This window comes from Podarcis erhardii, assembly GCF_964252035.2.
Source record: "Podarcis erhardii genome assembly, chromosome: 3".
Classification (NCBI taxonomy): domain Eukaryota; kingdom Metazoa; phylum Chordata; class Lepidosauria; order Squamata; family Lacertidae; genus Podarcis; species Podarcis erhardii.
The window spans coordinates 104,297,392-104,324,523 of record NC_138507.1 but is presented as its reverse complement, the minus strand read 5'-3'; the positions used below and the strand labels follow the sequence as shown (position 1 = coordinate 104,324,523).

The 27,132-nt window shown below is 42.6% G+C and overlaps 1 protein-coding gene across 1 annotated transcript in view; it reads right to left on the bottom strand.

The window, feature by feature from the left end:
• PRKCE (protein kinase C epsilon) overlaps positions 1–27,132 on the bottom strand; it is a 328,939-nt gene that overhangs the window by 14,228 nt on the left and 287,579 nt on the right. Inside the window, exons 11-14 of the mRNA XM_081854659.1 lie at positions 25,480–25,634; positions 12,107–12,245; positions 10,315–10,503; positions 5,932–6,078 (exon numbers count right to left, since the gene is read on the bottom strand). Of these exons, the coding sequence (XP_081710785.1) occupies positions 5,932–6,078; positions 10,315–10,503; positions 12,107–12,245; positions 25,480–25,634 (630 nt within the window). The remainder of the gene's footprint in view (positions 1–5,931; positions 6,079–10,314; positions 10,504–12,106; positions 12,246–25,479; positions 25,635–27,132) is intronic.

Below are 27,132 nucleotides of genomic sequence, written 5' to 3'. Positions count from 1 at the left end.
ACTCTGCAGGAATGCGGACTGTCTATTGTTTTTTTTGGGGGGGGGGTATGTTTTCCTAGTGATGGGGTTATTCAAATGGAAACGTTTGCTGCAGCACTATATTGAAAAATCTAACAAATCGCTGGCATCCTTAAGACAAGACTTAACAAAGAGCAAGAAAGCTACAAGGATGGATTTGAAGGAAATATAGCAACTTAGAAGAGGCAGCACTGTGACAGCTGTTATTTCATCCAGGCAAGAGAGAAGAGGAAAAGGCAATTTCAGCATTGGAATGGGGCAGTCTGAAAAGTAGAAAGTTAGCAACCCACCTCGAAATGCCAATCACCTCTTTTAACCAAATGCTAACAGGTCTAATTGGCTGAGATCAAAATGCAGCCCATTGCCCACATCTCACAGCATACCTTTTTAAAAGGAACTTCGTGGTTTTACTGCCTCCCTCGGACTGTACAGATGGGGGTGGGTGGGTTTCAAGCACTTAAGAGGTATCAGTTCGCTGTTGGTTGGGATGCATCCCATGGCAGCTTAGATTTTTATTTTATTTTAACAGAAAGATTATTGCTCCAAATCCAGAAAAAAGTTAGCTGTGCTTAAGCCCCTTTGAAATCAGAAGGGCAGATTAGTTGTTTCTAATTTATATGTGCCCAATTAATTTCAGCGGGAGGTTAATATGACTAACTTTCTTTTGCATTTGAGCCACTGTCTGCTGAGATGTGTACACACACACACACACACACACACACACACACACACACACACACTCCCATGCCGTATTTATTCAAATGCAATGCACTTCTTTTTTGGCCAAATTACATTGCAAAAAATTAGGATGCACATGAGATTTGATGGCAAGCTTGAAAAGCACCACTGGCATAGCAAATACTTTTTTGGTTTCAAGGGTTTTGAAAATCGAGGCACACATTAGATTCAATGGTGCATTAGATTTGCATAAATACACTATTGCGTTGTGCCTTCCCATAAACAATATGTGGCTTCAGAAACTCAGCTCCACTACATACATCTCTGTGTGGGATCTCCCTGTCTCAATGTTTAGTCCCTAAATGTGAGGAATGGTTGAGGGCGCCAGTGATCCTGTATACATTGCAGGTAAATGTGTTGGTAAAAATGTTTGAACTGAGATGGACCTCAGTTAGCCAAACAGGAAGATAAGACAAGACAATAAGGAGACATCTTCACATCAATAGGCCTGACTGGGCCGTGTGGTACAGATGTTCATATTCTATGTGCACACTCTTTGTGCTACTTGACACATCACTACTCCCAGCTCCAGCATACAGCAGCTTGGGAGCTATAACAAGGAGCGGAACAGTACACAATCCCTTTGAAGCCTTTTAGGTCAGGTTTACTTGCTGTTCCAAGCAAGTAGTCAACAGGCCACCTTTGTTTGCTCCTCTCTCACCTGAGCAAAGGGCAAGGTCTGCGGGCCAGAAGGGAAGGTACCCAAAGAACCACTCCCACTCTATGTTGAGTGTTAAAGAATCATAAAGAAATGATATCGGGTCCCATGGTATTTGCTAACAGCATGAACCAACCCTTCTTTCTTTCTTTCTTTCGTTTCTTTCTTTCTTTTTAAAAATATTTTTATTAAAGATTTCAAAACCACATGTGTTGTCTCTTTTTTCAAGTTGTGTTTCCTACAATTCAGTTTCATTTGTTGTGAGACATTAGTGTTACATGCAATGTTGGGTGAGGAAGAAAAGAGGGGGAGAGAGATTTGTTGTGTTTCCTTGATGGTGAGAGAGGTTGGCGGTGGCCTAGGTTGTGGTTGGTTGTCTTTGGGTGGCTGTAGTGAGATTTGTTTTTGTATGTGAGCGGTGTGTGTGTGTGTGTGTGTGTATTTCTGAATCAGGTTAGCCAGACTGATTTGTATACTTTTGGCACATTCTTGTCGTCTTGTTGGGCTGTGTATGTGATAAAGGGGAGCCATACTGGGGTGAAGGTGTCTTCTTCTATTTGTCCCCATGTCAGTTTCAGTTTATTGGTTAGTTTTTCTAATAAGACTGTTTCCCATACTATTTGGTATCACTGGTCCATGCTTACTCCTGACAGATTTATCCAGTGTCTGGCTATGATGTTTCTGGCTGCTGAGAGTAGGTGGGTTATGAGCTCTTTATGATGTGAGTGGGCATTATTATATTGGAAGATGTTTAGTAGGGCCAGTTCTGGGGTGACTTCTAATACTTGCTTAGTTATTTTGCATATTTCTTGTTTGATTGCTGTCCAGAAGAGATGGGTTTTGGGACATTCCCACCAACCCATGTTAAGCACTCCTATGTCTACTTGACCTCAATGGAAAGTTGGAACAATGGGAATCATACAACACTGATTCTGAGCAAGTAGCACTGGCTGCCATTATGTTCCTGGGCCCAATTCAAGATGCTAACATATAAACCCTAAATGACTTGAAGGAGCACCTGGTACTTGTGCCATTCTTCTTGCCTGCATAGTGTCCAGTGTGTTAGCCTTACTGAAAGTGAAGGATGAAGAAATGAAACCTGCTCACGCAGCATAGGATTACACTGCTGCTCCACGAATTAGCTTAAAGGACTCTTTCTCTTTTTACACAGAATGGTTCCCTAGAACTGGTCTTAATCCCATCCCTGTAGAATACAATGTCACTCTCACGAACGGCTCCCAAGTCTGCAAATCATGCACAGCTATCTTGTCTGAATAAGTAACGACAGGGAATGGCTTTCAATGGGACTCAGAAACTGCCCAGAGGCCAGCTGACAACATACCTTTTCACACATGGAAAAGCCTTGTTAACTCTTTAAATATGCTATCCAAAGCAGTGTTTGCAATGTAGGGAGACTGAAATGGAGAAGACCAAAAGCCAGAAAGACAAAGAGCAAGAGAGCTCATAGACTGCAAGGACCCCAGCGGGTGTACAATGTATTCCATGTTCCCCGTGGGGTTCATTTCAGTGGAGATCAGGCCAACCAATGTCAGAGCTGGAAAAGATGCCTCCTTGTAATGTAGCCCTTTGCTTTTTCTATAAGACTGAATAACTGCTTCTTCTTTTTTAAAAAAATATTATGGAATTATTATTAAGTAATTGGGAACAAGTCCCAACCCCCTTTGGCAAGCATTCTCCTAGTTCCCAATTAATTTGCCCCTTCCAAGCTGCCTTGCCAATTGCAGCTCATTTAGGAATGAATGGAAGCCACTGAGAACTAGGTCTGCGCCTAATTAAATTCTAACCTAATTTTTGGTCACCCTAGATCAGAGTTTTCTAAACTTGGGGCTCCAGATGTTTTTGGACTACAACTCCCATAATCCCTAGCTAGCAGGACCAGTGATGATGGGAACTGTAGTCCAAAAACAGCTGGAGACCCAAGTTTGGGAAATCTTGCCCTAGAACATTTTGCTACTGATAGCTTTGGCACCTATTATTTGTGATTCCTCCTTCCTGTTAGCCACTCCTGGTCAGAGGTGAACCATAGCCACTCCTGCCTCTGGCCACTGCCTACAGGTCAACTTTGATAATGGCCTACATGCTTTGGGGTCATGGGCTAGCCCAGGAATCCCCAACCTTTGGCCCTCCAGATGTTTTGGCCTACAACTCCCATCATCCCTAGCTAACAGACCAGAGGTTATCTCATGGAGATGCTCAGTGGGAGATTCAGTGAGATACATAAATGACCTGGGCCTGCATTTAGAATGCATACCCAGTGGAGACAGGGAACTGTCTAAAGTTATGTTCTCTAGCAGAGGCAGCCACTCCTGTGTATATTCCAGTTCAGAAGCTCACTGGAAAGGTCCGCAAAAGAGATGCATGGCACATTCAAGTTTGTGTAACCCTTTTCTCCTCCCCTGGCAGGGCTGGAGTCAGTGCTATGACTTAAGTATTGTTATTAATAATAATGAGGAATTGTGCAAGAGGGAAAATAAAAGAATGCATGGATAGTAGCCAGGGAATGACGTGCCTCATCTGACGCTTGCATAGGAAAAAATAGGGAACAATTGCAGGGAAATGAAAGTGAGTTCATTTGGAGCTATGAGTTTAGCTCCTGCTTTCCCCCCTGAAAGATTTTCATGAAGTTTTGGGGGGGCAGTGTGCGTGAGAAAAGAACAGAATGAGCAGAGGTGCTCACAGTTAAATGGCATCAGTATTCAGTACTTGGACAAATAAAATAAACGGTTCAGAATTCAAACTTGGTTTTAAAAAATAAAAGGAAAGAACTTATAATTCTGAGGGTGGGGCTTCATAGGTGCATATATCTTTGCCTGTTCTGTATATTATGTACTGATTTTGTATAATGATTTTACTGTATACTACTTAGATGCACCAGCTTGAAGCAATAAATAAAGTAGCAGGTAAATAAATAAATGATATGCATCGCTCTAGTCTCTCATCACTCAACACTACATGATTCTCATCTGAAGGTAAGAATGCTTTCCAGTGAGAGCTGAAACTGGGCGATATGCAAAAGAGATGAATCTGGGTGACTTAAGTCACCCAAGTTATCTCTTGATATTGCTCAATCAGCTCCCTATTTGGAAGATTTTTTTTAAAAAAAGACAATATTGGGCATGCACTCAGTTGCCAAGGTATTTAAAAGATCATATATTAATGCTATCAGCATAGCAACAGAATTGGTGGCAGGCTTTACTGCATTACAGAGTCTATCAAGGCCTCCAGGGGAAGATAGCTCAAGCACCAGGTGGCAAAAAATTAATCCTCCAAGGTTCCGTTTTCAAGGCATTAGAAGCTAGCTGACCAGTTGATACTGTTTGAGCCCCTCCATCATATATCCGCAGTGAGGGAAGCCTGAAGTTTTCTAAGGCTTGTTTTTGAAAAAGGGACATGGTGCAGAAACATTCCCCTGTGGAATACTGGGACACAGAGTCAAAACACGAGACTCAACAGAGGCAGAACCTACTGCCATCAAGGATGAAACTTCCAGGCAGTGAATACATTTCCAGTGTCCAAATTGGGGAGAAGGGAGATAACATTAAAAATAAAATTTGTTCAGCGAGGAAAGAAATAACAAGAATTTCTCTTTTCTGTTTTGTGTAGAGATATGTTTGCTTTAAAACATTCTTAAATATTCTTGCAGTGGAAATCCCATATGTATGTCTACTCAAATGGATGATCATGACGAAGTCTTCTTAGGCTTCTTTTACATTCAACTTTATTTATATTTACTTGTTCAGATTAATGCTCGGTCAGTACATGTTGACCTTTGCTGTGCTTTCAGTGATGATATTATAAGCGGCGGTGGGATATGATGGCTGATCACTTCAAAACCAAGAACAATGATTTTAGATTGTTAGGCTATCAAGTGAGGCAAGTTATAATCCAGGTGACTCAATCTGTGGACTCACTTTAGAAGAGTTTGGAAGAAGAGTTTGGATTTGATATTCTGCTTTATCACTACCCTAAGGAGTCTCAAAGCAGCTAACAATCTCCTTTTCCCTTCCTGCCCCACAACAAACACTCTGTGAGGTGAGTGGGGCTGAGAGACTTCAGAGAAGTGTGACTAGCCCAAGGTCACCCAGCAGCTGCATGTGGAGGATCAGGGAATCGAACCCGGTTCACCAGATTACGAGTCCACCGCTCTTAACCACTACACCACACTGGATTTACAATAATTGATTCCATTAATTCTTGTGTTTGTAAGGAATACATAATGACCCTTTTTACATTCAGCATACAATAAGCAAACCTGAGACTTACCTTGGAAGAAACCAACCACCTTAGCATGGTTGCTACCTGGGCTTTCAACCCTACTGCAGCATTACAGTGCAATTCTATACATTTCTACTCCGAAGTATGGCCCACTGAGTTTAATGGGACCTACTTCCAGGTAAATCTGTATAGGATTAGAGTCTTACTATTTTAAAGGACACCAATAAACTTTGATATATTTTCAACCAAGGTCTCTTGCACAGAGTCAAAGCACTACTTACAATCCGAGGCTTGAAGGGCGGCTTGATTTTCCTTTGCTCTAGAAGAACCCAGTCAATCTCCTTAAAGAAAGGGTGTTGCTTAATCGCATCTTCGCCGTTCTGAGATGCCACACAGCCAAGTCGCTTATTTGGGTTTTTTGTCATGAACTAGGGGAAAAACAAAAGGTAACAAACATTTGTTGCATAGTGGGAAGTTGAACCAATGAAGCAACAAGGAGCAACAAGTTCTTGGATAGCTCAGTTGGCTAGAGAAGGGGTCGGCAAGGCTTACCAGACATAGGCCGGATCATTCCCACAGAGATCATCCATGGGCTGGACTGGCGCAGCGCGATGCTGAAAATTACATCTGTGCATGTCCACAGCACCAGAAATCACTTCTGCACATGCCCAGGTGCTAAAAATCGCGCCTGCGCAGAAGCGATTTCTGGTATCTGCGCATGTGCAGACGCGATTTCTAGCACCGGTTGGCTAGTCCCTGCACCACGCTGCGCCAGTTTAGCGCAGCGCACGGGGGACTCACTAAGCAGGTGGCTCAGTTTGGGGGTAGCTCGGGAGCCGGTAAAACCATCTTTGTGGGCTGGATCTGGCCCATGGGCTGCACATTGCCGACGCCTGGGCTAGAGTGCGGTGCTGGTAACACCAGGGTTGCAGGTTTGAATATGTAAGGGACAGCTGCATATTCCTGCATTGCAGGGGGTTGGACTAGATGATCCTGAGGGTCCCTTTCAACTCTATGATTCTTTCTGAGTCAACAGGTCAAGAAAGCAGAGAAGGCCCACAAAAATATTCAGTCCGAGCTGCTCTTTCTGCTGCCCCAATCAGCAACCACCGCATCCTTTTACTCCCTGTTGGGTACCAACGAAGGGTAGGCTAGCAGGAGACGTCTTTCAAATAAGTCTTCATCATACATAATTAGACCACTGAAGACACTACCTGGCAATGGACCAAAGCCAATCCCAGCTATCAGATTAGTGTACCTGTTTCCAAGCACCCATTTGTTGCATGCACCTGTTGAGTTTTAAGGTCTGAAAGTTTAATGCCTGAAGCTGTGAAAAGAAAGATGCATGGCTGAGAATAAGCTACTTTGTTATAGCACTGAAAATAAGCCACCTTCCCCTTCTGTCTGGTAAAAGCTTCTGTGTAACTTGCTGTGGCATGGTGCTTTGCATCCCAGGTTAAATACCCCGAAATTCATCCCTCTGGTTAAGGAGCTGAGCTCTCCAGGCAAATTGTAAGGTCCTCATTTTAGGAACATAGGAAACAACTTTTTACCAAATCAGGCCACTGGCTCATCTAACTCAGGGCAAGACTCTTCATCAGCAGCAGCACCATCATCTTCATCATCAACAACAACTGATACATAAATAAGCTAGGTAAAGGGACACCTGACCATTAGGTCCAGTCGTGACCGACTCTGGGGTTGCGGCACTCATCTTGCTTTATTGGCTGAGGGAGCCGGTGTACAGCTTCCGGGTCATGTGGCCCGCATGACTAAGCCGCTTCTGGCGAACCAAAGCAGTGCACGGAAACACCGTTTACCTTCCCACCGGAGTGGTACCTATTTATCTACTTGCACTTTGACGTGCTTTCGAACTGCTAGGTTGGCAGGAGCAGGGACCGAGCAACGGGAGCTCACCCCGACGCGGGGATTTGAACCGCCGATCTTCTGATCGGCAAGTCCTAGGCTCTGTGGTTTAACCCACAGCGCCACCCGCGTCCCTTCCATAAATAAGCTAGTCCCTGTCTATTCTGATTGGTAGCAGCTTTCTAAGGTCTCAGGTGGATATATTGATCCCAGCTCTACTGCATGGGATCCTTTATCCCAGGCATGGGGAACCTGAGACTCTACAGATGTTGTTAAGACTACAAATCCCATCATTCCTGACCATTGGCCATGGTGGCTGGGACTGAGGGTAGCTGGAGCCAAACACCCATCTGGAGAGCCAGTGGTTCCCCACTCCTGTTCAACCAGAGATGCTGGGGTTTGAGCCTGGGATATTCTGCGTGCAACAGATATAAAGCTATGGCTTCACCTTCCTCATATTATTCTCATTTTGAAGGGAAGCAAGCCCAAGCCTTAGGAAAAACAAAAACAAAAAAGGGTTTGAATTCCCAGAAGTCACAAGATATTTAAACATTTTTAAAAATAACTTTAGGGCTGTGTGTACTGTCAAGAAGCCTCTGCAGCAAAATGGGATCTCTGCCAACAAGGATTTTAGTTTGGGTTTGGAGAAATTAAATTCCAGGTTCTCATAGTTTTTGATTTCAAAGCATCTGGGGTTGCCGAGATTATAAAACGTTTCTGGAAAACAGAAATAAACTGCATAGAAAATCAGCTGAATAGAAAGCAAGGTCCATTCTGCAAAAGCTGCTAAAAGAAATGCTTTTCAACGACTTAATAAGACTCTGATTTACAGTGCCTGACGAACAAAACGCATGTCTAACAGTACAATGCAAGGAAACAAAGCGTTCCAAAGCTAATCCCTTGCTAATTTTCGGCAGTCAAGTACATAGACGCCCCTTCATTTCCTCTGTTCTTCCTGCTCCTCTGTTAACTGCATGCCGTTAAAGTACAAGACGAAGAACACAAGTTTCAAACACAAAGCTAAGCCTAAAACTAATTTTTTTTCTTGGGGTGTGGGGTGGGGACAGCTAAATGCAAAAGGCCAGAATCCTTCATATGTGTTCTGCAAGATGCAACTCTTTTGGTTCTGGGTTTCACTTAGCACATCCTGTTAGTCGAAGCCCTGTGCGAGGACTTCCACTTGTGCAAAAGGACTTTCTCTCATTTCCTCCCACAACTACAGCACCTCCTGAAATCGGTTCAGTGGGTGGGGAGAAGAGGAGGCATCGGTCCACCTGACAAGCAAAAATGCTTGCGCAGAGAGAATGTTAGTAATAGCACAACAGTGAATGCCACCCATAGGATCGGGTGTTTCCAGACCCCCATGAAATCAGTGGGAGTTAGGGATGCTTCAAATGTCATGCTCCAATTGCGTGGGAAGTTTTTATGCCAGTGATTGGATGGATTTCTCTTTGGTGGGCTCCACGTGGGGAGCTGAAACTTCTCTTTGAAGCAGCGTTGCTTCATTTGGGGTCAAAATTTGTCTGGATTTCTTGTCACAACTTTTTTTTTAAGAAAATGGTTAGCAGCTTTGTGGCCTAAGGCGTGGCAGGCAAGACATGGACAGCAGCAGGCTGTTAGCATTCCAGGTCCAGATGTCCAAGTACTTGGAGCAGAGGCGATGAGAAACAGGGAAGACAGTAGGGTAGAAGAGCAGTCGAACAGCTGAGACAGAAGCAAAGGGGGACGCTTGGGTTCTAGAGACCCAGTTGCACAGGACTGGGGTGCTTGGGGTTCGTTCCTTCCTAGAACCCAGTGTGTGCAGGTATTTCCAGCTTAAAATGCCTGCATTTTTCTGACGAACAGCCACAGTAGGGATTTGGTGTCTGACCTGCAGGGCTTGTTGTAGGAACCTGTTGGTACTCAACACTCAGAATGATAGACCTGGACAAGCTGTTTGGTGGAAAAACAGTAGTTTAGCTATCTTTCATTGTATCGGGAAGCTCTCAATGTCTGGTGCATCTTGTGTTGTTTATATTCTGTTGGAAGCTACCCAGAGCGACTGGGGCAACCCAGTCAGATAGGTGGGGTACAACACATCATCATCATCATCATCATTATTATTATTATTATTATTATTATTATTATTATTCTTTTGGTTTGTTGCTTCTGGTTTAACCAGAAGCTTCTGGTTTGCGCTTTTATATTGAAGTTTTATCTTGTGACCCACCCTGAGATCTTTTGATGAAGTGTGGTATATAAATATGAAATAATAATATTAGTATTAATAAAGATTATTATCTTAAAATTAAATGAATTTTGCAGAGAGGATACACAATCCTATGCAGGGAGTTAAGTCCCACTGAAATCAACAGGATTTATTTCCAAGTCAATGTGGCTAGGATCCATATGCCAGCGCGTTCCAGTGTTTTGGATCAGGGCCCGAAGCAAACCTGCTGGCTGACTTTCTTTAATTACATAACCCTTCCCCTACTGTAGCAAGACATGTGCAGTTGGCAATGTCAGCCTGATAAGGCCATTTAGTCTGCTTGTGTTTTCCTTTTCCCTGAAACATGATTCTCAAGTGCATACATTGATGCCGCATACAGCCACAAAGAACACAAACATTTTGTCCCTTTCCCACAAGAAGCGTAATTCATTCCAGACCCCCTTATACGGACAGTAGCACTCTGAACTGCAGTTGAACTCCCAGTGGTGCCTGCTCTTAAACTGCTGTAGTGAAAAGCGAAGGGGAGTCAAATTTAATAAGGAAGAGCAGGGGGGAGAGAGGGGGGGGGGAGAAAGGGACAGTCTCTTACAGCTTTCAAAATGCTAACAGCTTCTTTGCTAAGCCACACTGGATATAGCACATCATCATGCAAGATGGATTCAAAGAGGTCGTCTTCATTGTCAGCTTCGAAGGGGGGTTGGCCAGCCATCATTTCGTACATGAGGACACCCAGCGCCCACCAATCGACCGAGGGACCATATTCCAATTCCTGAAGAATCTGTTACGGAAATTGGGAAAGAAAGAAATGCGTTGAGAACCTGAGAGAAGCACGCTGCCCCTTAGAACAACTGTGAAGTCCAAGGCCCATTGGGAAAATGACATATGCCATAAGTTTTCTTTTCATCGAAAGGAATACTCTATTTGTGCACATGTGTAACAAGGTGGAAGGGACACGGGTGGCGCTGTGGTCTAAACCACAGAGCCTAGGACTTGCCGATCAGAAGGTTGCAGTTCGAATCCCCGCAACAGGGTGAGCTCCCGTTGCGCGGTCTCTGCTCCTGCCAACCTAGCAGTTCGAAAGCACATCAAAGTGCAAGTAGATAAATAGGAACCGCTCTGGCGGGAAGGTAAACGGCGTGTCCGTGCGCTGCTCTGGTTCGCCAGAAGCGGCTTAGTCATGCTGGCCACATAACCCAGAAGCTGTATGCCTGCTCCCTCAGCCAATAAAGTGAGATGAGCGCCGCAACCCCAGAGTCAGTCACGACTGGATCTAATGGTCAGGGGTCCCTTTACCCCTTTACCTTTATAACAAGGTGGAGCCTTGGACTTGAACACTAGCAGATAAAAGGAGCTTCATCAGCGGCATCACACAGTATTTCAAAGGTGTGGGACCCAGCCCCATGACAACATTTGCATAATATTGGCACATGCTAATTAATATGTATATATGCCTCTGCCCAGACGAAGATGGTGAGGAGCTCACCAACAACTGTACGTTGTTTACAGGGAGGCTGGGTGCGCTGCAAAGTTAAAAACAAACACTTTTTTAAGTGTCCAAAAATGGAGAGAATGGATGCTCTCCTAGGGAGGCTTGCACCAACTTTTATCTATTTTTAGGCACCAGGCAAAGCCTTTCCTTTTTCACCTAGGGTTTTAGCCCTTAATTTGAAGGGTTTCAAGAACTTGTGGCCTCTTTTAGTGGGGCACAATCTGTAATAAGAACAATGTAGGGTAATTGGGGCCTGGCACGAATGGCCTGGGGCTTAGGCCCCCTGGGTCAGCCTCCAACAATGCCCTTGAGATACGGTGTGGACATGCTTATCTCATTTTCCACATTCCCCACCCATCCCACAGTAGCGGGATGAAGTTATATTCCATGACACTTGATAAGGAAAAGAGTCAAACGATGGAATTACAGTTTACAAGCATTCTGTTCCTAGTATAAGAGAAAATTCAATTTGTTTCTTTTCCCTTTATTTTTTAAATAAAAAAGAGCATATATTACGTTCTTTGAGATGGCTTATCCATGTGGCGCAACTGACCAGTTATCTCCACGTGCTCATTCTCTGGCTCATGCATGCCAATGACGGCACAGAGATATTCCTGCGTCAGTTAGAAGTAAACATGTACCTGGGATTGCAGCGGTGCCTACAATCCCAGTTGTTCTGACAACGTGTCATAGAAATCATTGGAAGGGCTGCAATCCCACCATGGCTGATGGCAAGGGTGACCCCAGGTTTCTGTGAGACTCTTCTCCCAGCCACCAACATGCAGAAACCCCAAAATGGTTTCATGGAGGGGACTGGGCAAACTGATCCTTTGTGCTCAAGCCAGCATTATGGAAGACACTTCCCCATACTTTTAGGCATGAACTGCGATACCTCTGGAGCTATGTAGTCTGGCGTTCCACAAAAGGTAGTAGTTGTTACTCCATTCAATATCCCTTCCTTACACATCCCAAAGTCAGCCAATTTGCAGTGACCTTCTGCATCCAGAAGAATATTGTCCAGTTTCAGGTCCCTTGAATAATAAAGAAACAGGAGGGTCATTCTGTCATGAAATTCTACTCAATATTGATTCAGAGCAGAACTCTGATGTATTGTTAGCAGAGTAAAAACTTAAACACGTTGCAGGATTCCCAAAAATAGACCAGAGGCAATTATAGTTCATCCAGCAGAGCTTTACTGCTACTGAAGGCAAATGAGCATAATAGTCACAAATCCAATACATTCAGGATTGGCACTGTCCATAAGAAATCCAGTTGCAGCAGACTTAATTTAAACTTACAATAACTTATAATAAGTCTAAACCTTAACACCAAGTATACTATGTACAGAACACCATACCAGAAGGAAGAGAGATAGAAAGAAAAAGTGAAAGCAAGGCTCCTTCTGGCCTTACTGACAGAAGAGATAACAGAACCAGTTTAAGCCAGCTGTACTCAGCTTCTTTGAAGGAATAACCCAAGGATCATGAACTTTCTGCTTGTTTCTTTCACACAGAGAAGCTTCCAGAACCCTCTTGGATTAATTAGAATAGGAAAGATCTCTACACATCAGATCAATACTAAGAAATGCAAATTGACATATTCCACCTTAGCAGAAGTCAAGTTTCTTTCATTGTTTAGAAAACTCAGGATAGTTTATTATCATTTGTTTAGATCATGAGTGGAGAATCACCTCCAGCAGCTCACGAGTCACTTCTGGGCAAACTCCCAGAGGCCACGTGCCGGGACCACGCTAAACGGAGCCCAATTCTCAAGTGAGCAGCGTGATCAGGGTAAATTGGGATTCTGCTTCTGGCAATGTCCTTGCAAAAATACCCTAAAGGATCCTTATCACTGCTGAAAAACCCCCTACCCTGTCCCTCAATCCCAGGCTAATTTGAGTGAAAAGGAAAAAAAAATCTGTTAACACCTTACAGTATTAGACTTCAATGAGGTATGGGGTTAGGAACAGAATTTCTTGTTAAATATACTTTCCTCAAGAAACCAGAGGCCTTTCTCCTGGGCATGGTCGGCCAATTGGTGCCAAAGAAGGATAGAACTTTTTTTTATGTACGCTACAGCAGCAGCAAGAATACTTATTGCAAAGCATTGGAAGACACAAGACCTACCCACCTTGGAAGAATGGCAGATGCAAGTAATGAACTACATGGAATTGGCGGAAATGACTGGCAGAATCCGAGACCAGGGAGAAGAGTCGGTGGAAGAAGATTGGAAGAAATTTAAAATTTATTTACAGAAACACTGTAAAATTATTGAATGTTACTGACGTTGGAATGAAACGAAGTGGTTCTAGCAATAAGGCAAACTAAGATTATGCAAGAATGGATTGATATTAGATGAAAATATGAAATTATAATATGTGAGGATAAACAATTAAGGGTAAATTAAGAGGGTATGGATTTGTTGAACAAATTTTTAAATGGAATACAAAAAAGGAAGGTGTGAGGAAGTCATGAAAACAAGTTAATGAGGGCAGATGAAGATGATCGATTACATGGGATTGGCAGAAATGACCGGCAGAATCCGAGACCAGGGAAAAGAGTCGGCGGAAGAGGATTGGAGGAAATTTAAAGACTATTTACAGAAATATTGCAAAATTAATGAATGTTAGAATGATGTTGGACAGAAATTTAATGGTTACCAGCTGTAATGTAAAGGTTGAACAACAAGCTAAAATAAGTTATATTAAGTTATAATAAGGATTTGCTGAATTAAGAATTTGACTTGGAATACAAAAGGGGGAGGTGAGACGAGGTCCGGGATATAAGGTAATGGAAATAAGAAATGGGAATTATATTTGTTTTGTTTTGTTTTAACTGTGTATTTTTGCTTTTTTTTGTCTGTTGTTTTTCTTTTTGTATTAAATTGGAAAATTTTAATAAATATCTATAAAAAAAAAGAAAAGAAGTTAATGAGTGGTAAGATATTAGAAAGAGGGATTTTTCTTTTTTCTTTCTACGTTTAATTTTGGATTTTGTATTTTCTTGTGTTTTTCTTTACTGTTTTGTAACCCCTTTTTTCTTTTTTCTTTTGTTAAAACTTAATAAATATTATTTTAAAAAAAACGGAACAGAATTTCTTGGAACCTGCTCAAAAGGAACAGCCAACTTTCTCACTAACTGACTCTCTTAGTTAACAACTGCTAGGCTCAGGAACACATCCATCTTCCCTTTTACTGGTTTCACTTTACTAATGACAATCTGCCTTTAAATCAGACCTTTCTCAAAGATATAATGCTGGGTAATTTAAAGGACAACTATCCATTAAATCTCTATTTCTTTTTCTTTTTTGTGGTCTTAGCTTGAAGACCAAAAGAGGGAAAAAGACCAAAAGAGGGGTCAGCCCAAAACTAGGGACGGTGAATTCTATTCACAGGGTATTAACCCATGAAAACAAACAGGAAACAAACAGGAAACCAGGAAAACGCCTGGCTTGTGAGAATGAAACAGTCATCTATTAGGCTGAATTTCTTCAAAACCAGTTTGCTGGTATCTCGCATCTGGAGGATTCAGTCAATTTAAATTGCTGAGTGCTGTACATTTTCTTTTTGGGGTGGCTTGGGGCAGGGAAAGAACATAATGAGCTAGACCTCAAATACATCTCACCACATAAATAATGTGCAAGCAGGGCTGAGGGCCTATACAGTAACCTTGATATTGGTTGGCAGTGAGAAACCATTTCTGGCAGGGAACAGTTCTGCCAAGTGTAAGCGAGCCAAAAATATGGGTAGATTGATGCCCTCTCTCACATGCACACTTTCTCTCACACAGAAACAGGCATTCACACACATTGATACTGGCCTGGTTTGCACAACCTTTCCTGGCCTCCTAAACTGTGGCTTATGGAACCGGGCATGAGTTTCAGGATAGGGATGGAAGGCTTTGCCAATTTTAGATCTCCCAGTTTATCTTCTTTCCAATCATAAATTCGGTCCTCCACATTTTTGTGGCGATTTAAAAAATATATCAGCCATTTAGTGTGAATTTCTTCTAATAAACACATTTTTATATGCAGTTTTGACTAATGTACATATTTTTGCAACCAATTTTCACTGATGTAATGCATTTATTTTTCATATTTTCAACAATACATTCAATTATTCAATTATATTGTTTCATATGCCCAGCTTCCTCTAATATTGCACGGATTTCTTTATATATATATATATATATATATATATATATATATATATATATATATATGAAGCTGAAATAGGGATGCATCTACAATTTTTGGGAATGCGTTATTTTATTTTTAAGATTTGTGCCTGAACTTTCCATTCAAGTTTTCAGAGGGGCTTACAAAAAAAATGTTAAAAAAAAAACCCAAATAATACAAATTATATGAATCCAAATTTTCTACCGAATGCATGGGAGGCTGCCATGTGGGATGACTTCTTGGTGCATTTCTAATCAAACTGCATTTCTAGATTTCAAGTTAGTCTGCTTTGTACCAAATTCTTCCTTTGGTAGCCCCTCTGTCCCAGCAAGCCTGCTGAGTTTAAATCCGTATAAGATTCCTTTCTCCAAGCTTTGTCCTTAAAAGAAAGAATGTGACTTGTCCTTTTTTACTAACCAGAAAAATATTATGACGGTAAGCTGTTATGCAATTTTTATAAAACAGATAAAATAAACACTTTAGAATAGAGGCAGTGAGGTGTAAATTAAAGCTTTTTACTATGCATGGTCTTAATCCTTCCATGCAAAACCGCTAGCAAGCTTTACCTGGGAAAAAAGCCACATGTTGAAAGATGCTGAAAGGATGGTATGACACTCTTACTTTTTAGTCAGGTGAAGAATGATGGTTGAATGCTTGAAAAACAAGGTCATTGTGTCCTCAGAGGCCAAATATTGTTGTTGAGTTTTGCATTCGTATCAATTGACGAGGTGAATTTGACTTATCAAACAGCACATTGCTTATTTTGTTCAGGTGCTTTCAAGTTCAGGTATGTTCTTATTAATAAAGAGGATCTACACTGGCTCCCAAGCATAAGTCCAAGTCTTGGTGCTGACCTTTAAAGCCCTACATGGCCTCAGTCCTGTATATGTGGAATGAGCATCTTCACCCCCATCGTTCAGCCTGGGCACTGAGGTCCAGCTCCAAGGGTCTTCTAGCGGTTCCCTCACTGCGAGAAGTGAAGGTACAGGGAATGAGGCAGAGGGCCTTCTCAGTATTTGTGACCACCCTCCCATCAGATGACAACCATATGACTTTTAGAAGACACCTGAAGTTTTTAATGCTTGATGTTTTATGATGTTTTTATATTTTGTTGGCAGCTGCCCAGAGTGGGTGGGGCAACTCGGTCAGATGGGTGGCAAACAAAGAAACAACAACAATAATAAACAGAAGAGGGGTGCCAAAATGAAACCCATCTGAATCTAGGAATTATTTATTAATCATTTAGGAGTTAGGCCCTACATCGCAACTTCACTGGTGCAGATTCAAGAGAATTAATGCTGTGTGATGCAACTTGAGGGGGTTTCACTGAAGCTGGCCACAAGCTCAATTTAGACACACGGTACCAGCTGAAAAGTTATTGTGCTACTGAAAAACTTTCATGAGCAGATTGGTTGCTCTTCCCAGTATTTTCAAACCATGTCAGAGCACTCAGATGGACCATTCTCAGCTCACAGTGTTGGTGCTAGGTGGATCAACCCAACCCACATTTTTCCAGATTTGATTTTACCACGTGAATCTGCTTTTCTTAAGTCCAGTTTAGCACTTGTAAGCGATGGGACTTCCAAGGAACTTCTTTAGAAAAATATTTGTGGTTAGGTAATTGTGATGAGATAATCGGGACTGCCTTTTTTGTCTGAAACGCAGAAATGCTCCAGGATTTTGGCAAGGTGACCCCATTTTCATAACCGACAGAAATAAAACAAGAAGATTGCTCATCATTGGTCATCTTGCCAGACCTGAAGAGGACTTCATGGGCAGCATATATCTAAAACATCATGCAAATATTATAATCTACTGCATACACATTGCTCAAGTTATTTAAGAAATATCAAATGGAATTCTAGCACCTTCTCAAACAACTCTTCCATGAAATACTGGACCCACTACAAAAGTGTGGCTTACAGCCCACCATAAGGGTCACACGGTAGAAGGTAACAGAAGTTGCTGAGAAGCCCATCAGAACTGATAGGTTTACTCTCCCCCTGTGCCTAGTTCCTGCTTCAGATTATATATTGAGGTCTCCAAGAGAGCAACATCTCTGTGTGACAGCGCCAGCCAGCAAACCAATCCTTTCCCCCATGTTTGAAAATTCCAAGCACACAAGGTTAAGGTGGGTCAAGTTCCACAAATTTAAAATTCCCAGCGTTTGTTTGGTAGGTATCTGTTGGTATTCTGTGAATATCCCAGAGGAAGACAGGATTAACCTCTCTTTTTTTAAGGATAGATTTCTCAGCTGTGTTCTCAAGGGTGTACTTGAAGGGGAGAAGTGAGTAGCTTTTAGCTGTACAACATCCCCCCATCCTCAACAAGTTTCCATTGCAGAAGGATAGACTTTAGGAAGACTCTGTAATGGGAAGTCTTTCCACGGCAAATTAATACAGATTACAGTACTAACAACAGGCGTTTGTATTATTTATGGAATTTATGCATGTTTGAAATGAAGTATCAAGTATGTTTCCCTAATTAGCTTTCTTATCATTTAAAGCAGCTGCGGGGGTCTCTGGCTTTTACTGGGTGCTGGGAGACAAGGTCTGCAGAACCCTCACCATTCTCCCAATCTAAATGCCCCTTACAAGTTGCTAATATTACCATTTTGGGGGAATGCATGTAGCTGTAGTTTTTCTTCCTGTGCAGCTAAGAGCAGCAGTATGAGCGGAGGGAAGGACACTGACTGGAAAAAAATATCATGGATGGAAAGCATTAAAGATCCTTCTACCACTGCTGCTTCTCTGATCAAAATTGGGGCCTTCTGCCACAAGTTTAACACTCTCCCCCCCCCAAGCGGGGAGATCTGGAGATTTTCGCAGAGAATAGAGGGACAAAAGCATTTTACATCCTCGTTGAAACAAGGTCACCATCCCAATGCTTGTAGACTTCAAACGTGGTAAGAGAAATGTTTAGCAAGAGCTCAAAACCAGCTACTGATGCCCACCAATTGTAGTCTAGAAACAGAGTAGAGGACAACATCACATGGAAACAAATGTTCTGAAAGAAGTCTCTCTTCTTGCAGCCAGTCCCATCTATGGTCTTCCTTAGTGACTAGTTAACTACAGTGGCGTAGCGTGGGGGGTGCAGGGGGGGCCGGCCGCACCGGGCGCAACATCTGGGGGTTAGGGAAATCCACGGGTTAGGGGGCGCAAATCCATGGGTTAGGGGGCGCAAATTACTTGCCTTGCCCCGGGTGCTGATAACCCACGCTACGCCACTGGTTAACTAGGAGGTTACTTTGAAGGTAGGTGCTGGGAGCCCAATACTACTGCTGCTGCTGCTGCTGCTGCTACTACTACTTATTACCTACCTGGGAGCCCAATACTACTACTACTACTACTTATTACCTACCCTCCAGCCTAAGTTCCAATGGTGTATGGCAACAATTTAAAAGCCAACATTAAAAACCATTTTAAAACTTGCAATTAAAAAATGGTGGAGGGGGGTTTATTGTTTTTGGTTTGTACTCTGTATTTTTTGACTGTACTTATATGCTGTGAACTACCTTAGATTTTCAGATGAAGGGCAGGATACAAATGATGGTGATGATATATGCAATCACAAAATATAGGATGGGTTCTGAAAATATAGAGCTCAGGAGTCAAAGGCCATTGCTCTCTCCATACTCCATTTTTGTTCTGGACTGGCAGCTCAGGCCAAATGGTACTTCTCAGGAGGTTAGATGTGAGAGTGTCAATTTATGACTTCTGAACGGTAAGATTAAGACTTTTCTGAAGATCTTGATGTTGATCTTATCTGCACAGATTTTTAAATAATTCCTGTCTTGCACTTTGATCTTGAAGTGAGGGTTTTTTTTATTTTAAAAAAACTAGTTCTGCTACAAATGCTAACAGTTGTTGCACATTATGCGTATTGTTATATGTATAATATTATAAGTATATATACGTTTCTTGATCTCGTATATGCGTATATATTTTTAATGGTTCCACTAAAAATATGAAGAATTCTCATACATGAGATGCATTATTATGCATATAATATTGCATTCATATATACTCCAGGATTCCTAAAACAAGCAGCACATAAACAGATGTGTAAAGTAATACATTAAACTGCATAAAAATAATACTAGCACTTACAAAATGCAGAAACAGAGTACCACATTGGGCTTGGTTCTTTAACATGCATAATACATGTGTTTTTTGCACTTTTTTGCACATTTTTTGTAAGTCAGGCCTTACAAACACGTACCTAATAATGTGTAAGTGCTCAATTCAAGAGGCAAAGCTCAGCTGGGTTGGAACTGCAAAATTATGTCTAGAAATCAGTTCAAAACTGAAATCGCCTTCATTCCTAGCTCCCAAGCTGCCAAGGAGAGTTCAGAAGTCCATAGCCAATTGTTTAGATTACGTTTAGAATACGCCTCAGTTATGTATTTACCTGGTACCAAAGGCCTCGAAAGGGCAATTTTATGGTCTATTGACTAAACAGTAGCTAGTGAAAATTATACAGTTTAATGGATGAATAATGGCTTTAAAAACAATTCCAAACACATGCTGAACAAGCAGAATTGGAACAGCCCAGGGGTTTAGGCAGCAGAAGACTGCTTCACACTAAAAGGACTGTTTCAGTATGTAGTTACCTAAAGCAATCTGCTATAATGGCCTCTTAATCCTCATTATACCCAGATCTCTACCATGATCTTTCATTCGCACAACACCATGTCCCGCAACTGAGCCTTAAACAAGATGGATCTTGCTTGAATGTAAGGAAAGGCTGGGGAACCCTAAGCAGCTGTAATGTGGAGCTAATAAGTCTGCAAGTGGACATTTCTTTTTTAAAAAAATAATTTTTATTAACCGGCCAATCAAATCAAATCAAATCAAATCACATCACATAAATTCCGAATTACAGAGCCAAATTTTAAATTTTGTTGAGGGGACCCATATTTCAAGATCTGAAGGGGGATTCTGATCATCTTCTTGCTACTGCGTTAATGTCCAAATCAGTCCAAACAAATTTCATAATTCTATCCAGTCTTATCTTGCTGTTTCCGCATCACATCTTGTTCATATATTTTCTCTTTTTTCTTTATGATCTCTTCTGATAGTCTCCTAAAGCCGATAAACACCAATAATAATCCTGTGTGAATTTTTCCGTTCTTCCAATCCTCAAATCGAGATGGTTTCCATATATCATCGCCTTCATAGATAACAGCGCTCTTTCCATCATTAATTACAGAACTGTCGTTCTTAAGTCCCACTGAGGAGTTTCACCCACAATATAAAAATAGCTCTATTTCTCCTCTCAGACTTAAGTCCTTCGACAGAACTTCCGAATATGGTGACGGCATTTTTAACTGCGTCATTCCAAAGCCCTTATACATTCCACGCTCTTCTTAAAACATGCTTTGGTTCAAAAGTTTATCTCCACACAGTCTTAAATCCACAGCTTAAGTCCTTAACACGACATTTCTGACTTGTGAGGGGGGTGGGGATTTCTTGTTAAATCACATAAAAGAAAGAAAGGTTTTCTTCCCCCTCCCTCATCAGTCCCTTTGCCATACCGAGTCTTGGCATATCTTCTCATGATTTATACTTGTTTTATCAGAGATCTCTTCTGTTAGCAGTTTTTTACTCCCCCTTCTTCCTTGAAATATGTGCATTCGCTTCATCCAAATTGTTTCTTTTGAAGTTCTTGCAGCTAGTGGCACGGATCAGAGACGGCGTCCAGGAGCGCCGAAATCCCACAGGAGGGCATTGTGCCTAGTGCCCCCATCCCCTCAAATTCGGGGGTGGTATAGGGCACAGCAGGCAAGGGCAGTCCCCCCTGCAATCCTGGGGGGGTAGGGAGGCTATTTACTCCCATCACAGCCTCCAAATTACTTCGTGTGGGTCGGAGAGATGTTATTGTCAGCCATCTTCTGATGCGCCCCTAGTGGCCCCTCTGCAAGTGGACATTTCAATTTGCTTGCTTAGTGGGATGGGCAGGGTCTGTGGCTTCATGAGAAACTTGGGATTGAGGCTGAGTACACACTACGGATGGAAGAATCTTCTGTTTTCGTTCTCACAGGTACTCATTTTTCCAATCTTAATTTCTGCAAACTATTTCCTCCAATACAAAGCATATTTGTATGTTATTTTCACTCATATAGTAATACCTTCCCCAAACTTGGCCCTCCAGATGTTTTGGGACTACAATTCCCATTACCCCTAGCTAACAGGACCAGTGGTCAGGGATGATGGGAGTTGTAGTCCCAAAACATCTGGAGGGCCGAGTTTGCCTATGCCTGCCCTAATATATGTATTTTTGTAAAGAAGGACACTTTGTCAGCAGCTGAGAAATTAGCTACTTTTGTCTCCCCTCTCCTTAAACATTTCCAACCCCGCCGGTCAGTAGGCAAACTCATACTTAAGAACTTATTCCTGTGTTTCCCTATTTCCTCTTCCCTCCCAGTCTATTCTCCTTTTGTGCTGTGTCTTTTTAGATGGTAAGCCTCAGGGCAGGCTCTGCCCCTTGTTTGCACTGATCTGCAAACTGCTCTGGGATCTTCTCCTTTTTTGGGCTCAAGAGCAGGATATAATTTCCGTAACTAAATAAATAAATCACATCTATATGTTCCAACCCAGCAAGATGGTACAAGCTTGTGTGGTGCCCCCCCCAACTTGCCCTTTTTAGTAAAGTAGAACAACTAAAGAATCTAAAATAATGAACATTTTAAACAGAAGATAAATGCTGTTTCCATACTTCCTCTCTGCGGCTTTAGTTTGCTGTTGTTATCTGACAGAAAGCCTTGGTCCCCTTCCTATAAACTCTGCAGGAAAACGGCTGCCCCCTCAGGAATGTAAACTTGGCATGCTTTTCGACCGGTTTCTGACTGTCTCTCTTTCTCATGATAACAAAAGGCCTACCCCACTATCCCAGTGCTAAGGTCAAGGCTCTGCTTACGTTGTATAGGTGACCATTCATGATTAGAAATGCTTCACGTTCTTCCAGTGAAATTATTTTCACCTTTCCAATAAGCTCAGTAGGGGCTAGGTTCTGTGAGCTGGGAAAACTCTAGTTCAAATGCCATCTAGGCTAGTTCAGATGTAGTGCCCAAACCATGGTTTAGTCAACATGTCTGAATTCCCCATCCTTTATGTTTTCAGCATTGATCGTGGTTACAGTGCCTCACAGGCCAAATTTCACAGACAGGGGTGCAGTTTCCACCCACCTGTCAATCGCCAGACATCACAAATGATGCCAAATAATTTGGTGCTCTGGAGTTCGTTGGAGCAGGGCTTCCACTGTGGCTGCCCCTCTTCTGTGGAACAGCATTCCTGTCAAAATACGACAGGTGCCCATTATCTGTATTTTCCAGAAAACAATTGAAGACACTTTTGTTCCAACATGCATTTTCCAGCTGAAAGAAAAGGTATTTGCCTTAAAGATGTTGATTTTTAAAACTATATTTAGTAATTTCTTCTGTTCAGTTTTAAAAGCCATTTTAGTTGTTTTGTGATATGTATGCAAATCTTCAGTTGTAGAAGTTGTACATCTAAACAGTACAGTGGTACCTCAGGTTAAGTACTTAATTCGTTCCGGAGGTCTGTTCTTAACCTGAAACTGTACTTAACCTGAGGTACCACTTTAGCTATTGGGGCCTCCTGCTGGCGCCGCACCGCCGGAGCACGATTTCTGTTCTCATCCTGAAGCAAAGTTCTTAACCTGAAGCACTATTTCTGGGTTAGCAGAGTCTGTAACCTGAAGTGTATGTAACCTAAAGTGTATGTAACCTGAAGCGTATGTAACCTGAGGTACCACTGTATCAGTATCTAAATGATTTTTTAAAAGAGGGGATATTGCCTAGCGCTCCTTCTAACGTTGGAATAGGTTGTGCAGGAGACACATATGTAAAAGGAGATTCCTAAATGATGAAGCAAATGATGATTAGTGTTAGCACTGGTGCAAGTGTAATGCTGCACGGTGATTAACGTTGGAAAGGAATTTGCAACGAGAGGAGGAGGAGGAGGAGGAGGAGGAGGAGGGAGAGAATAGAGCGTGAGAGCCTGCAAGGCACTCCCAATTTTTCTAACGTGGTTTAGAAACTGGGAAATGTTCTGCCTGCCTTAGACCTCGATCATGCTATGCCAGATACCAATATAGAGCCTTCAGCTCATGCCTTCTGCAGCCGGGCAAAGACTTAGGGAGCTAACAAAAAAACAAAACCAAAGGAGAGCTCCACAGGCAGCGCGAGAAAGCAATGGGTGGTACACTGCGACAGGATGGGCTTTGATATAACAATGTATCTTTTTATGAAAATATTTATGTGAACTGAGAATGTGACTTTTGTTTTCATCGTGGGGATCAGATAAGGCCACTCTTGCATTTGATTTTGTGTTTTAACTAAGAAGAATGCAAGACCTGAGACGGTGCCAGCCAAAAGGTGACATGAACTCAGAGGTGGAGCCCTTTGGTCAAGGCCAAAAATGAACCGACCCTTTGAACTGTGGGTGAAAGGAGGATAAAACTGGACACCCAAGGTCAGCAGCACCACAGTCGCATAGAAAAAACCGGTGTGGCTTGTGGCTAGGGATGGGCAGATCTGTCAGTTCCTTCGTTATTTCATCTTATGTCCAGTTCTTCACATTTGGATACTCACAAAAATTTGCCAGCCTTTTAGTGTGAATTTCTTGTATACATTTGTATGCATTTCCCCCTAATATATATGCAATTCCCTCTGCAGCAATGCATTTCTGTATGCAATTTTCACAAATGCGTGCATTTTCATGGAAACTTTCCTCCAGCATATGCATTACTTAGCTGGAGAACACCATTATTATTATTATTATTATTATTATTATTATTATTATTGATTGGCCAGGAGGAGGCTAGAATCCTAAATGGAGGACCGATTTGGGATAGGGATGTGTGCTTAACCCCTTATTTTCCTGCTCAAAATTCCCCCTCCCCAACTGCTTTTCTCCATTCAGGAGAAAAGATATAGGGACTCTAATAGGTGCTTTTCATTAGAAAAGAATAAGTTGGTGGAATGTTACAGATGACTGCAAGGAACATGTCATTTGGGTTTGAAAACCCTCTCTCTTAGCCATGTGCAGTGCAGATTATTGCGTGCCTATGAACATGCACCCCGCACTACTGTTTCTGCTTCATGCATTCCGGCACTCGCCACTCTGCTCACGGGTGTCTCTGCAGCAAACCCCTTTGCTATGAAAAGTGTGAATAGTGCTTTGTGGACTGAACCCTTCGAGTACTTCATGGAAGAAACATGAACCTGCGGCCAACTTCCCTCACTGAAGCCCATTCCATATATGCCTGCCAAGATTTATCTGAAGTTGTTAAAAGCTGCCAATTTTTGTATGTTGGTTTTCTTTTTTTAAGGGAAAAGAAGGAGAGGAAGGGTGAAACGACAAGATAAAGTCCTTAATAAACACAGAGATAGTAGGTAAAACTTTCTCAAGTGGCTCCCTGTTTCTAATAATAAATATTTATCCCCGGAAAGCATTCTTCGTGGCATAGCGAAAGATTAGCAACTCGGCCTTTGCTATTGTTCGGGTGGTGATCCGAGGCGGTAAGATGTGAAATTCAAGTTGCCTGCAAAAAGAGGTGCTTCCCGTTAGCGGCCAAGCCCTTGCCCTCCTACTGAAGAGGAAAGGGCATCATGTACAAAGCCTCGCAAAAACGATTATCCCATATCTGTCAGGCTGGAGACAACTAGGACAAACAAACGCAGGAAGTGGCAGGGAGTTCAGAGACGAGAGGAAATCCATGGCAGAAGGGGGGAAACTGAAGAGATTGCGCTGATCCGAGAACCAAAGTCAACTCTGAGCCGCAGCGTGCCAAGCTTTTAGAAGAAGCACTGCTTGTCTTATAATACAAAACTGGCACCCACAGCTGGCGATGGCTGCAGGGACGATTCAGATGTTAACATTCGGAATGATAAACAGCCTCCCCTCCCCCGCCCCCTGCATCCCCCCCAAAAGAGAAAGAAAAAAAGTTCTGTGTAAGCAAGCAGAAACAAAACAGCCAATCCGGTTGCTAAGAGACATTGGCCCTCAGCCAAAATCAAACCAAGAGCCTTAAGAATTCTTTATTCCAGACCCGCAAAGAAAGTACCTGTAGATGACGCCATGTTGGTGGAGAAACATGAGTGCCGATGTGACTTCTGCTGCATAGAAGCGGGAGCGGGGCTCGTCAAATTTGCGTGAGCGCTGGATCTGAAACATTAGGTCTCCTCCATTGACATATTCCATGACGAAAAAGAGGCGGTCCTGAAATTCACGAAAATAGTGCTATTTAGCCGACTGCTTCCAGCCGCACAAAGACGCAGCTGTACGTACGTGGCACATTAGGAAATTAGGATCTGCATCCAGAAACGAAAGAAAGGAAAACCTGCACATTTTAAGCAAGTTGAATGTATGGGTTTAGTTAACGAGCAACAGCAAATCACAGGACCCAAAAAAGTACTTGGAAAAACGATGGGTATTACTTTAGAATTGCTGCATTTATTGTTCATTTTTGAAAGATCCAATTTACCAGCTGTAACAATTTACCAGAAACTTTTGCTGAAGCCTCCCGTAATCACGTGGTGTTTCCTTCCACCACGAAAAGTAATTCATGTGAAGACGGTTGCCATAGGGGAGTGTTCACAAGCCAAAACAAGCAGATTCCCCACCCTCCCACAATGGTGGAATGGATCAGGGTTTCACACCCATAAAACCCAAGAACAGATAGAAAAGCCACTTTAAATTCTCATTTACGGAGAGCCTTTTAAGCAGACACAGCAAGGTTCTGTGGGATGGAGGGAGGAGTCTGGAACCAGGGAGTCTGAAAGTCAAAGGCAGGTTCTTTCCTCTCTGCACGGCTATGGCAGCCCTCCAGAAGAGGCCCATGCTAGTCTGTGCTGCTCTCAGGAACCACCAGAGGGGTGGTACTGCATATTATAAATAAGCAACAATCAGGTGACAAAAGGGGCAAACCAATAGGATTCCAACTGGTCCTTTAAAGCCTCAGACATTTGTCTGGTTCCTTACTCAACCATGAAGCTCATTGGGTGACCTTGGACATGAAAAAGCACTGACCAAAGAATATACTCATTTTAAAAACGACTCTGTTTTCTATGCATTTGGAGTCTAAGAAGGGAACTCTTAGACTCAGGGGTCAGCGAACTTTTTCAGCAGGGGGCCGGTCCACCGTCCCTCAGACCTTGTGGGGGGGGCGGACTATATTTTGAAAAAATATATGAACGAATTCCTATGCCCCACAAATAGCCCAGAGATGCATTTTAAATAAAAGCACACATTCTACTCATGTCACGTAAAAACACTAGGCAGGCCCCACAAATAACCCAGAGGTGCATTTTAAATAAAAGGACACATTCTACTCATGTAAAAACACGCTGATTCCTGGACTGTCAGTGGGCTGGATTTAGAAGACGATTGGGCTGGATCTGGGCCCCAGGCCTTCATTTGCCTACCCATGTCTCAGAGGTAGTTGTGAAAGAACCCTTAAAGTCCAAGGATTAAAAGCACAAATGATCACTAGTTGCAGGGCTGAAGTCCAGGGGTGCAGCCCAGAGCCCTGAGCATGCAGGGGCTTTCCCACCCTCGCTCAGGGGAGGAGGGAATTGCTCTGTGCATTCATGGGCATTTTCCTTGGACTACAGAATTAGAGCCACAAGGTTATGGCGTAAGAGTGCTCAGCGGAAGTAAACAGGACTTCCCTTGTGGGCGGGAGAGTTCCGGACAGCGAGCACATCAGAGCCCCCCC